The 14,405-nt window shown below is 40.6% G+C and overlaps 1 protein-coding gene across 4 annotated transcripts in view; it reads left to right on the top strand.

The window, feature by feature from the left end:
* PLCE1 (phospholipase C epsilon 1) overlaps window positions 1-14,405 on the top strand; it is a 329,780-nt gene that overhangs the window by 274,577 nt on the left and 40,798 nt on the right. For 3 of the 4 annotated variants that reach the window (XM_065552073.1, XM_024107295.3, XM_005292537.4), the window contains 8 exons: window positions 61-226; window positions 3,793-3,900; window positions 4,661-4,777; window positions 4,897-5,055; window positions 6,526-6,655; window positions 8,520-8,561; window positions 9,671-9,795; window positions 14,283-14,400. In XM_065552073.1, coding sequence (XP_065408145.1) covers window positions 61-226; window positions 3,793-3,900; window positions 4,661-4,777; window positions 4,897-5,055; window positions 6,526-6,655; window positions 8,520-8,561; window positions 9,671-9,795; window positions 14,283-14,400 — 965 coding nt within the window. The remainder of the gene's footprint in view (window positions 1-60; window positions 227-3,792; window positions 3,901-4,660; window positions 4,778-4,896; window positions 5,056-6,525; window positions 6,656-8,519; window positions 8,562-9,670; window positions 9,796-14,282; window positions 14,401-14,405) is intronic. The other variant, XM_065552074.1, reaches the window with a different exon arrangement.

Raw genomic sequence — 14,405 nt, 5'->3', positions numbered from 1 at the left:
ATGTTATTTGTGCGCATTTTGCTAAATATTCATCACAAACTATTATTTCTGCACCTTTAGGTTTTTGATGGACAAAGACAATTTTGCCTCAAAAAATGACGAGTCACAAGAGAATATTGAAGAGTTACAACTACCGCTGTCATATTATTACATTGAGTCTTCACACAATACATACCTCACAGGCCATCAGCTTAAAGGAGAATCATCAGTAGAACTTTACAGCCAGGTATACAGAATTATATCATTGCATAGTTTTCAGCATGAACTTGTTTGTTTAACTAAGAAGTCACAGAAACATGGCCTTTTTGCTTTGAAAACCCAAATGTTCTGAGCCCCTGCTTGTAAAATGTAGGAAAACATGATGTGTGGGAAAGCTGCCTGTGTGCACAGTTGTATTCAAATGCTTTTACTAAGGCAAAAAATGGGTTTAGTTTGAGATTCATAGCATTTAGACACTAGTCATTCTGACCTAACTTACTAAAATTAGACTTTCCCACAGGAAAGACTGATCTAATATGTTAGTTCATTTAAATGTCAAAGACACCATTCAGATATTGTACATTGTACTGAAAAGACAAATTTCTAATGAAAACATCACTCCTGACAATATACTTCTAGGAATATTATACTATTTATCTGACCCTGTGTCTAATTGGTGATGAACCTGGAAAGACTGATTTCTCTCTATGGGTTTTGGGTCTATATTTTTGATATGTGTATTCAACAAATGTTACAGAAAACATCAAATTTCCTGTGATTGGGATTTTTTTTATTCACCATGCTAAAGAGAAATCCATTCAAGTGTGACAGGCTCACACAAGGTCCTCTGTGCTACTTCAGCCCTTTGTTTATGTGTTTGGAAGTGGGGAGGTGGACTGTGTGTGAGAAAGCCATGAGTAAAGTGGCTGCATAGTGGTGCTGTAGAGTAGGTTTCTGTGATAGCCTCACACAGGATGGCAGTGTTGGGGGAGGTAGGGTAGGGATCCATTGTCTGTAACACCCAAAGTGATGTGAAAGAGCTGCAGGCACTCTTTCAGCAGCGTGTAGGCTAAAATAATGGTCCATAAGGTGAGATGGGAACACTATTGCAGCCCTGTTCTCCTGTTGTGGGGTGAGGGTGCCCTCTCCACTGACATAATGCACTTCCATTGTCTAAGGCTCTGAGCAGGATAAGTGAATTTCACCCTAATCATATATGTACTTTACCTGAAGTTATACTGATTCCAGAAAGCTTTACTTCCAATAAAAAGTTGTAGCCCAGAAGGCTCTCTTGCAGTGGCCCTCCTCCATCCAGGAGAAAATACCTGTTTAAATACCCACTTGTTTCTGCAGGCAGGAAGATGTAAATATTTCTCTCCCAGTGTAAACTCCTGGCCCTTTAACGGACACTTTTTGCAACTGTGATAGGGTGTCTTGCCTTTATGGTCTGGAGAGTTTGGGGCTATCCAATCCTGATAAGAGGCAAACCTGGGTTGGATCAGGTGATTCCTTATAAAGGGCAGCAGATGGCTACAGTGAAGGGGAAGCTCAGGGAACTGCAGGAAGAAATGAAGGCAGTCAGGCTTCTGCAGTGACAACCTTGATACCAGGGGGTTTGGAAGCCAGAGACATATAATTCCAGCAAAGTAGGGCCTGGGGTTGGCCTGCTAAAGCAGGAAAAGCTCTAGGCAAGGCCTGGTAATAGGGTGAATTGGAGACTGCTGTGAGTGAGCAGGCTCCCGCAGAAAGACCTGGGACATGGTGTTTCCCTACTGAGGGTATGTCTACTCAGCAGAAAAAGAACCACAGCAATAAGTCTTGGAGCCCCAATCAACTGAAACGCAGTGAGGGGAAGGGTCTCAGACCCTAGGCTCTAGCCTGAGCCCAAATGTCTACATTGCTATTTTTAGCCCCATAACACAAGGCCGACTCAGTTAACCTGGGCTCTGAAACTTGCTGCTGTGGTTTTTTGTTTTGTGTGTAGTTGTAGCCCGAGACTACAGGCAGGAAAAGCCTGGGAGTGACCTGACGAGGGTAAAACTGATGCACTGTGTTTTCAGACTGAGTTTTGTTTTGGAGATTTATTTATGTGGATAAACTCAAACCCCCTTAGAAAGGTGATGAATGGACAAGAAAGCCCTAAGTAGAGTTCGTTTAAGAAGACTTTTGAGGGAGAAATTGTTAGCAGAGCATCACAGAGGTACCTGGGGCTAGGGTTGCCAACTTTCTAATTTCAGAAAACCGAACACCCTTGCCCCGCCCCTTCCCTGAGACCCCACCCCCGGTTACTTCATCCCCCCTCCTCCAATGCTCACTTGCTCATTTTCACCAGGCTGGGGCAAGGGATTGGGGTGCAGGAGGGGGTGAGGGCTCCGGCTGGGGGTGTGGGCTCTAGGGTGGGGCTGGGGGTGAGGGATTTGGAGTGCAGGAGGGGGCTCCAGACTGGGGCCAAGGGATTCAGAGTGTGCTCTGAGCTGTGGCAGGGGGTTGGGGCGCGGGAGGAGGTTCGGGGTGTGGGCTCTGGGAAACTCTGCCTGGTGGGTTTGCAGGGGCTCCAGCAGGTGCTTTTGTTAGGCGGACCCTTAAATAGCAGACACACCAGTGCTGCCCTGGCTTTTCCTGGATCTCAGAGGCTGTTCTATTTGCCATGAATCCTGGACACACAGCTCGGCCAGCACACCGAGGACAAAAGTTTTTCCTGTTCTCTGGAATGCGGGGCGGGGGAATGCTGCCCCTGGCTCGCTGCACCCCCAGCATAGCCCAAATCACAGCAGCTCTAGAAAGAGTGCTGCTGCAGGCCCCTTCCATCTCCCCCTGCCGTTTGCAGTGACCCCCCAGCTTGGCCGTTGGCTGGGGCCTCCATGCCCAACTGCTGCCCGACTCTGCTGGGACCCGTTCCCGGGGAGAGCAGCCCAACTTTAGCCCCATGCTTCTGCACCGCCCATTCACCCTGGGAGGAGACTGACCAGCCGGGTGCAGCTGGTTGCATGGTCCCAAGACAAGCCCAGTGCAGCAGCCCCCGTGGAGCGGGCTACTGGGCCTGGAGCAGGCGGTGGCAGCTTGCCCTGGCCCCCTTCCCTGCCACCGGCTGCATGCAGGCCCTGGGGAGCTGGGCCTACTCCGCTCCCACCAACCGGGGAGCAGCAGGCCGGGCAGGGAGAGGGCTGAAGGTACTTCCTAAAGGCCACAATGCCCGCTCTGCAGGGAGCCCCTGGCCATCAGGGTGGCTGCTGCCCAGGGTTAACCCTGCTGGCCTCAGCCTGCAGCCGGGTGCCTTTCCCAGGCCTTCCGCTGGGATCCACCCTCTGCCCACTAGGCCTCGCACCGCCCATGAGCTCCACAGAAAGAGCTACTGCAGGCCCCCTCCTCACCTGCTGCCACTGTTTGGACTTTTAATGGCCCGGTCAGCAGTGCTGACTGGAGCCGCCAGGGTCCCTTTTCAACTGGGCATTCCTATCCGGGGCACGAGGGGCTGCATGGGAGGCAGCTGACCCCACTCAGCAACCAAATTCCCATTCTCTCTGCCTCCAGCAGCAATGCTGGTAGCTTCTGAAATTTCTTTCTATTTCTAATAGGAACCTTTCTTTTTAATTCTTGCTTTCTAATATTCTTCATTTTCCTGCTCTCTCTCTCTCTCGGTGGGATCCAATTGTTTGGAATAGTAGCTTTCATGGTTTCCTTTCACACCACAATAAAGTAGCTTTCAGGGGCAGCAACTTCCCCCAGCTGCCATTTAGCATTGCAACCCCTTTTCTGTCTTTGTTTTTGTACAGTTGCTGTTCACATGGGATCTATTACTCATTTGTGTTACAGGTTCTCTTGCAAGGCTGTAGGAGTGTGGAATTAGACTGCTGGGATGGTGATGATGGGATGCCTATCATTTATCATGGACATACACTCACTACTAAGATCCCTTTTAAGGTATATTGACAATTTCTTGCAGAAAATATAAATTAATCAAGAAAGAAGTTTAATAACTTGTTCACTTGTATGAAGATACCAGTTTATGAAGCAACAATTATCCGTCTAGAAGAAAACAAGTCACCAAGGGTTTGTGTACACTGCAATTAGACACCCGTGGCTGGCTTGTGCCAGCTGATGTGGGCTTGTGGGGCTCATGCTAAAGGGGCTATTTAATTGTGGTGTAGACATTGAGGTTTGGGCTACAGCCTGAGCTCTGGGACCCTCCCACTCGCAGGGTCCTAGGGCTTAGGCCCCAGCGTGTGGATATGTCTACATTGCACATGGGAGCGTTCTTCCCAACACGGGTAGACAGGCACGTGCTAGCAATGTTCAAGCTAGCACACTACAAATAGAAGAGTAGCTAGGGGTAGCACAGGCAGCAGCTTGAGCTAGCCACCTGAGTACAAACATGCCTGGACCCTCAGGTACGTACTCGGATGACTAGGCCAAGCTGCAGCCCATGCAACCTCAGCTACACTGCTATTTTTACTGTGTGTTAGCTCAAGCAGAACTAGCGTGTGTCTGTCTGCCCGTGCTGGAAAGCACAATCTCAGATGCAGTGCAGACAACCCTAAATGGAATAGCAACAGACAATATAAAGTCATATTGTATTTTGAATCATGGAATCAAAACTCGGAAATAATCAACTATAAATATTTTATGCTTTTCAAATTAGAGAATTCTAATTCTTGTAACAGTTACATTTTGGTTCTTATAGGATGTAGTTGAAGCTATTGATCGCAGTGCCTTTATCACCTCTGATATGCCAATCATCATATCTATAGAGAACCACTGTTCATTGCCTCAGCAACGCAAGATGGCTGAAATTTTTAAGGTTAGTCATAGTATATTATATTATTCAAAGTGCATGGCTGGGGATTTTGTTTTTCATGATAATGAAAATCTCACATATTATCATGATAATGATAATCTCACATATTCTCAATATTTCAGAATGTATTTGGAGATAAGCTGGTAACTAAGTTTTTATTTGAGAGTGACTTCTCTGATGATCCAATGCTCCCTTCACCGGACCAACTGAGAAGAAAAGTGCTGCTGAAAAACAAAAAACTCAAAGCCCATCAAACTCCAGTGGATATTTTAAAACAAAAGGTAAATTATTTCCCTAACAAACATTCTGAGATTTAAGTTGTGGTTTGGAAACAAACAATAGTAGTTAAAGTTTTGCCAATGTAACATGGACAACAGAACCAGTCTAATGCACACTGGGAAACCCATTGTGGATTATATATCAACATAATATAAATATATATAATTACAAAAATACTTGGTTTATTTTCGTGTTTTTTAGTTTTAATTATGATATGTAGTAAGCACAATGTAGTATATTTGGTAAAAGTAATGTAGTCTTACCAAACACTTTGCTAATAAATGGTTGCTCAGAAATGGGGAGAGACCACCTCAAGGTTTTTGTGTGTGTGCATTTTGTTTTGTAATATTTTGTTGTCTTTTTGGATTTAGCAAAGTTCTGCTGTATTTTTACCATATTCAAGCCAGGTGCTTTAAACAAATATTTTTTTTCTCTTGTTACCAATTGATTTTATTTCATGGCAGAATTTTACCATTTTTTATTATACTGTATTTCCATATGATAGGTAGAAAATTTTCCTGAAATATGTAGTCATTCTTAATATTTATATATATATCCTTTGGTGACATCTCCTCCATCTTTTAATTTTTGCAATGAATGTAATGCTCTTACAGAAGTTGGAGTTTTCTCTTTACAAGGAAATCGAGTGCCATGTGGGCAAGAACAATGCAAGCTTCCTTTACATTACAATCCCTTGTATTTTAATCTATACAGCTCAGCCCATCTTCATTTTTTCCACAGGGACTGAACAATAACTGTGTTCCAGTTACCAACGGCTTGGAATTAATGGCAAACATCCCATGTAGTGAAATGGATTATTTAGTGGGAACTGGACTTTTTCAAAAGTGTGATCTTATCTATAGATCCACAATGACTCCCTTTTCACTTTGGGTAAATGTAAGCCCAGTAAATAATCCAAAAAGCTGGACAATTATATATGATTCACAGTCAGATCTTCCTTGAAATTCTAGTTTATTAACAACTCCTGTAATGCAGGTATCAATGTTACATGGATTTTCAGAGATTACAGTAGGAGATTTAAACCCATTCATGGAATCATAGTTAACAGTAAATAAACTATTTTGGGAGATGGGAGGAATTTTGAGGCTTCTGTACACAGGAAAGTTTCACCAGTCAACCACTATAGTTAAACCATTAACTCCCTGTATGTTTTTTGGATTTTTTTGTTTTGTCTAAACAGATTCCAAAGTGCCATAAACGAAACCATAAACTCTTATATTGGACTAACAATGGGCACATGGGGATTTATACCTGTGTAACTACAGATGTTTAAATTCACTCTTCACTTTTTACTGGTATAACTTTCCCATGTAGACAAGCCTTTAGAATAGCTATTTTTCCTCCTATAAAAACAGGACTCTGAACAGATACATATGAATAAGAATATTATAAATAGAACTTTTTTGCTGTTTCAATATTTGAGAACTTTAAAAATTATTTTAATGCTGTAGGCTCACCAACTGGCATACATGCAAGCCCAGGCCAGTAATGGTGGCAATGCTGGTAACCCCACCACTAATAATGAAGAGGAGGAGGATGAAGAGGATGAATATGACTATGACTATGAATCTCTCTCTGATGGTAAAGAAATATATATTTCAATGTTATATTTAGAGAATTCTTGGTTTATAAAGTTTCTCCATACTTATGACTGACTTTAACTGTTTAAATTTGCTTCAGTTAGAATAGATCAAACAAGATGTAGTGAGACATTTGCATGAGAAAATTAGGTTGTTCCACATTTTATATATTTGTTACAATCTAATCTAGTATCACTTATAATGAGTGATAACATATTCATTCTAAATTACATCAAAATAATAGTGTATATAAATGAATTACAAAGAACTGTATTTTACATAAACCCTGTTTTCTTTGTGGGTTTTAACACCTCAGAGATCATGCATTCTTCATATTAATTCATTTTCCCTAAGGGCTGAAGAGTGGCCTGGCTTGTGCAGTGGTATAAGGAGGTAAGGGGGCATAAGGCATTCCCTTACCGTCTTGCCGTACGCTTCATAGATAGCAGCACAGGAGGGGAAGCAGGCTTTGCAGAGCCACTACAACCCATGGCTTACACAAACGGGCAGGGAGTGGGCAGGTCCATGGCTCCATCTCCCAAGAGCTCCTGATAGCATAGAGGTACCTGGGTGTCTGGTGGCCTACGTTGCACTGGGTATAGGCCTGGCAAAGTTTGCTCCCTCACTAGAGCAGTGGGGAAATTGTGAAGGAGATTTTGACTCTGTTCTTCCTGGACTGCTCATGGGGCAGGGCCAAATCACAGAGGCACTTGTTTAGGTCAGATCTTATAGTTACAATGTAGCCCTAAGTGTCCATATATGTTTGCAAGCATGCCATTGCTGTCGTTAATAAGTTAAACTAGTGATTTTTGTGCTAAGAGTTAAATCATGTTGCCAACATTCAAACAATTTTTCAGGGACAGTATTCAGAACAGGTGCAGAACATCCTTCTATTGAGCACAGCATATACACTTGCAGTCTGGGGCCTGGACATGTTCCTGAAGTCGTCAGTGAAGTTACACTAGGAATGAATTGGCCCAAGACATTCAAAAGTGATGTTAGTTTCATAACTGATAACTGTCAGAAAATGTGTCATGTCAAGATACATCACAACTGGTAGCCAAATTCATACCACCCAGAGACATGGCAAAAGAATAAAATATTTCATTTATTAAAACCTAAGGCCAGATAGTGCCTGGCCTTTACACAGGTGACCAAGTTTATGAAAGGCACAAAGCTCAGCACTTCCTGTAGTGCCAAACTTGTGTTTAAGTGGCACAGCGAAACCTTTCACAAATGAAATTTATTTTGTTTCTCTGTTGGTGATGATGAAATTAACAAAATAAAATTTAATGACTGCTTTGGATTTTCCTAAGATAAATATGAAAGTGGGTCAGATTTTGGTGCCTGCTTCATCGGCTTTGTGCTGTTCCAGCATCACAAGATAGCTGGAAAGACTGCTTAATTGTCTACCTGAAGATTCTCTCTCTGTAGAAGAATCTTCAGGTGGCATAGATGAAAATATGCTCTTCAAGTGCAGATGTTTCTTACATATTGGCCAGGAAGAAATTGCAAGTTGCCCACTGTAAGTTGTACTTGAAACATGTTCCATTAGGAGAAGGCTGGAAAAATCTGAAATCAACAAACAATTGTGCACAGTGCAGTACAAAAAGTAACCTGTGGCATGCTTTACTGCTTTAATAAAATGGTTACACTGTTTGTTTTAACTATTATAATATTTGGCAGAACTAATCTAAATAATAATCATCTGAAAACTTTAGATTTCAGTTTTATTTTCCTTTAGCAATGCTGTAGTTTTGCATAATGCTCATAGTTTTAAAATTGACACTTAATTTTCATTTTTTCTGGCTGTATTTCTTAATTTCCTTTACTCTTATCCCCTTTCTGACTCTGTTTTCCTGTAGCTGATGTCCTTAATGCTTCTCCTGCTCCTAACAGCCAGGAAGGTAAAAGCCATTTGGTTGAGCATTTTAACTGCATGAATTTCAGCACTGTGTCTCCAACTTGTTAAAAGTATATAGTGTAAATATATGGTACACATCTACCCCGATATAATGCGACCCGATATAACACAAATTCGGATATAACGCGGTAAAGCAGTGCTCCGGGGGGGCGGGACTGCGCACTCCGGTGGATCAAAGCAAGTTCTATATAACGCAGTTTCACCTATAATGCGGTAAGGTTTTTTGGCTCCCAAGGACAGCGTTATATCGAGGTAGAGGTGTACCTCCTTTGTATTAATTGAAAATGCATTCAAATGGTGTCATTATGCCTTATTTACTGGTCAGGTATCATTGGAAAGCTGCATATGAAACACTGTTTATTCATAAAGATACTGTGGTCCAAAAATTATATTTAATAAGCTACTGAGACCCTTAGAAGGTTTATTTATTTACACACACACACACACACAGTATAGAGAGCCAGAGTAAACAAAAAATGTTTCCCGTTGTGGCAGTTCTTCCATTCTTATAAATCACTCTGATTTGGGGAGCCAATCAGGGTAAGTCTCTAGCACGTACATGAGGCATTCTTTTTAATGGAGGAGAATGCCTCAAGCATATAGGAAGTGTGTGTATGTGAGTGGGGGCAACATGAATCGAAGTCTGAAATGTGAAGATACCTTTTAAAATTACTGATTACTGACTAAACTATATTAACTGATAAACTTCTGCAATTCTTGAATATTCAAGAATAACACCTCTTAAATACTTTCGGTGGCAAGCCTTTGTTTCTTGATTTGCCAAAGAGGATGTGGAAATATTTTAACTCATATTTATTAAATGATTTTCTGGTTTTAATATCTACTGAACAAAAAAGACGGTGTAGAAGGTTTCATAGACGAGCCACATGCTAACAAGAATCAATCCTTATTCTTAAAAAAGAATATTACCAATGAAGGAGAAATGCTTTAACCAGTAAATAAGTTATTTTTGCCAGTTGGTTATTCAGACATGTAACTAGGTCCTTTATCCAAAACAACTTGTAGTTGAAATAAAATTTGCAGTTAATTCTTGGCCTGCATATTGTTTATCTAAAATCAATTAATTTCTAGATAACATTCTGGAAGACCGACCTGAGACTAAATCATCCAGTGATAAACTGCAATTTGAATATAATGAAGAAACTGCCAAGAGAATAAAGAAAACTGATTGCATTACTTATAACAATAAAGGAAAGGTAGTACTTTTTTTTTCTCTCCCCCAAACCTTTTGACATGGATCCAGCTTCAAAAGGATTTGATTTGCTCAGGTGACTGAACCAACACATGGCAAATGCACTTTAATGTAGACAAATAACTGGAAGCAGGGAACCATCCTAGGGTAGATAAGGTATATGCAACAAGCATCCAGGTCAATAAAAGGATTCAGAGGTTATTGTGGACACAACATTGAACTCATTAAACCAGTATGCAACAGCAATAAAAATAAGCAAAGAAGTTTGTAGGCTGTGAGCCAGTGCCTACTGAAGTCAATGGGAGTCTTTCCACTGGCTTTAATGGACATCAGATCAAGTCCCTAACATTACTAGTAGAGAAAAATAGTATAAAACAAAAGAGTTGACTTTAATGGAAGGTTGTTGTTAAATTCCATCTGGATAATCTACACAGTCTTGGTTGCTTGTACTGTAGGTGGGAATATATTATTTATCAACTCATTAGCATGTGGTGGCAAAGTGACCTAATAAAGAACTCTAAAATATTAAAAAGATTGCTAAAGTTGATAAAAGGTAAGGGTTTCAAAAACATAATCTAAACAGCAGTGGCCGAGTTCTGTTCTCAGTGAGGCTGTCCCCTGCTACATCCCTGCCCACTGCAGGAGACAGCCATGCTGCACCAGAGGAAGAGTGGAGTCAGGAAGCATACTGTGACTCAGTCACAGTGGTTCCTTGGTCAGCTCCTGGCCAACACTGCTATTATGGATTGAGAGTAAATTCTTAGTCAGGCTCATATCTAGCAATGAAGTACAGTGTCCATTCACAATTATAGTAATTCACTCTTGTTTCAAATTCTGTTGATGCAGTTTAAGCTTCCCTGCCCTTGCTCTTTATAACAGACTGTCCATCTCACTATCAGAATTATACAAGTCTTGATTTTCTGTGATTATGCTCCATATGTATAGTGCTATAACTGATGTTTAAAGTAAGTTGAGTTTTTATATAAAAAGCAATTGTTGTTGATAAATACCATATGGTTTTGCAGAGTACTTAACTGCAGCTTATAAAGTTTATGCTTTATCTTCATGACTTTCGTAATTCCATGGAACACACACTGTTTATCAGATTTGAAGATTACTTTTTTTCCAAACCCAAGCAATTTACCAGATATTATTGTACTTCACTGTGAACTCATTTTTGACACACACTCCTCATGATATATGCAAAATGCTGGGCTCATCAGAAAATTTTTCCAGGCTTGGGTGCACTGTATACTGACTCCATCTTTACTGTTTCCATTGGGAGCTCTGTGCACAGAACAAAGACAAAATATGGCCCACTGTCCACAATGCATTTAAGAAAACCAATACATTTATCACTATAGTTATTTAAAATGATAGTTTTCGTAGTAGAGTTTAAAGAAAAATCTCTTTTAGACTTTTTCCTGAAAGGTATATCTTATACTGTTTTAAATCAAGATAATATACATTTATTTAGAACAGATCTGTGCAATCTTTTTTATTAATGATCCAGGTTTATGTGCGTTTTGTGTTGTTAATCAGTAATAATTAGATCATAATGTATTTTATACATATATTAATATTATGAGATACATAGAGAAATCCACACTTAGTATATTCCTGCAAGGTATTGAATATCATGAATTTCTATGTGCAGCTTTCTCTTTCAATCTAAAGTGAAAACAACACCAATTAATAACTTTTTTCAAAAATTTATTTTAAAAAATAAACACTGGGAAACAAACCTGACAAAATTACAAAATTTCAAGTCCGTTAAAAAAAAGTGCACCAGTATATTGGCTGCATATAAACTGGCTCAACATAAGAAATGTCAATTTCTGCATTAATTTGTCACATTAACAATCCAACTTCTACCATTTTGCTTGCTTATGTGACAATACTCTTTGTAAAACAATGCCTCAGATAGGTGATTAAAACTGACTCCCTTTACCTCAAAGCAACCCCATGGGTGCTTACTAGAAGAAAAATGGTGCTGATGCATGTATATGTGCCTTGTCTTCTTTTACAAGCAAAAATGAATTTTATTCATAAGATTGCATGTATTTTTTCTCACTATTTCAGCTGGTTCATCCCATTTTTACCAGCCCCTTTGACCCATTTTCTTTTTGGGCGATTTTGCTAAAATCTCCAGACATCTATCCTTGCGTATTCACTGTCCCCGGCAGCTGTATTCTATCCCGCAGTTTCCCACCCTTCTTGTTTTCCATCAAGAGCATGTGAAAAAAATATCTGCACTAGTATTTCAAATAAACAAACAAACAAAACAAAAAGATATGAATTTGAAATAATTTTTCACTCATTTAAAGATGACCTTCTATGGAATTTTCTTCCAGCTGTTGTACTGTCTTTCTCTCTCAGGTTTTTTCCAGTTGTGACAAAGTCTCACAGCTGTTGGTTGATGAGATTCAGATTGTAACAGATAGTGTAGGTCTCTCCTTAATGATTATCATACATTCAGCCATTGTTAATGTGAGCTATTCCCATGCACACAGGGAGTCTCATCTACCAGATTATTGCTGGAAGTTCAACTTGAACATCAACCTTCCCCTCCTCTCAGCTATGCACATATTATCTGATACAACTTTTTCAGTTAACTGGCAGAATTGCATTTTGCTTTTAGTAAAATTTACAAAAAGTAAAATGAGAAACTGGTTTTTAAAGTAATTTTGTCTTTATGAACAGAAAGTATCACACACCTCTGCTTTACACTGAGTGAAGCTCCCTATCTATGGATTAACATGTATAAAAAGGGGTTAAAAATAAAGTGTAGGATGGAAAGCCTCCCTTCAGGGTCTTGACTGGTGATTCCTTAATATATAAAGGAATACTGTTATTCTTTGTCGTGTTGAGCAGGGATTGCAAGGCTGCTGCACTCCCAGGACCGGCTCCAGGTTTTCCGCTGCCCCAAGCATCAAAAAAAAAAAAAAAAAAAAGTCGCAGCAGCACGATCATGCCGCTCCACTCTTCAGCGGCAATTCAGTGGCAAGTCCTTCATTCCGAGAAGGAGTGATGGACCCGCCGCAGAATTGCCGCCAAAGACCTGGACATGCTGCCCCAATAGCAGCCAGAGTGCCGCCCCTTGGTATTGGCCGCCCCAAGCACCTGCTTCTTTAGCTGGTGCCTGGAGCCGACCCTGTGCACTCCACAAGTGTAATCAGAGGCTACATGGGGGCACAAGTAAGGTAAAGTACTAGTGGCCATATTTTCACGAGCTGAACTCCCATTTATTTGGTCACTTAAATAAATTACCAGACCAGGTGTTGCATTCTTTGGGATATCTGGTCTAGGTGTGAACCCTCATACTGACTGGTAATAAGTCTCAAGCCCTCCATATGCTTGGTTTCCTGCTTTCAAGAGTGCAGGATAAAAAAAATAGTGTAGAAAATGACATGGAGGGTGTGGGTGGAGAATGAGTGTATTTGAGGAGACATGGGCTTAAGACATCGTCGTCAGAATCCTAGAAATGTAGTGCTGGAAGGGATCTTGAGAAATTATCAAGTCCAGCCCCCAGTGCTAAGGTAGTTTCTCTAACCTTTTCTTAAAGACCTCCAATGATGGAGACTCTACAACCTCCACTGGAAGCCTATTCCAGAGCTTAACTACCCTTATAGTTAGAAAGTTTTTCCTAATATCTAACCTAAATCTCCCTTGCTACATATTAATTCTTCTTGGCCTACCTTCATTGGACTTGAAGAACAATTGATCACAGTGCTCTTTATAACAGCCCTTAACATATTTGAAGACTGTGATCAGGTCCCCCTGGAGTTTTCTTTTCTCAAGAGTATATATGCCCATTTTTTTAACCTTTCCTCATAGGTCAGGTTTTCTAAACCCTTTGTCATTTTTGTTGCTCTTCTCTGAACTCTCTCCAATTTGTCCACATCTTTCCTGAAGTCTGGCACCCAGAATTGAACACAATATTCCAGCTTAGGCTTCACTAGTGCCGAGTAGAGTGGGATAATCACCTCCCATGTCTTACATAGGACGCTGCTGTTAATACAACCCAGAATGTTAGCCTTTTTCGCAAGTGCATCACAGTGACTCCTATTCGGTTTTTGATCCACCGCGTCCTTTTCAGCAGCACCAGAAGCTAGCCATTTATCCCCCATTTTGTAGTTGTGTATTTGGTATTTCCTTCCTAAGTATAGTACTTTGCACTTGTCTTCACTGAATATCATCTTGTTGAATGCAAGTGAGTTGCTGAGATCTCACTCCTGCTATTAGTCAGAAGTAACTTAGGGCTGGATTTTTAAAGTTATCTAGGTGTATTTTGAGTACTACTGCAATACAAATGATACTAATATATGGTAATGAATGGGAAAAATAGATGCATGCATAAATCCATTATGTGAGGATACAGAATCATGTGTGCTGAATGTGATAAAGCCACATCGAGGATATATATGAGGTATGCTAGAATACCTTCATTTTCAAACCCTTTGTATATACATCACTTGAATTGTCACTTAGGTTTATGACATGGAACTGGGTGAAGAATTTTATCTTCCACAAAATAAGAAGGAAAGTAGACAGATAGCACCAGAGCTCTCAGATCTTGTCATCTATTGCCAAGCTGTGAAATTCCCTGGTAAG

The sequence above is a fragment of the Chrysemys picta genome, chromosome 7, assembly GCF_011386835.1.
Source record: "Chrysemys picta bellii isolate R12L10 chromosome 7, ASM1138683v2, whole genome shotgun sequence".
Taxonomy (NCBI): Eukaryota; Metazoa; Chordata; order Testudines; family Emydidae; genus Chrysemys; species Chrysemys picta.
The sequence above is the reverse complement of the archived record's forward strand: the minus strand, read 5'-3'. Positions and strand labels throughout refer to the sequence as shown.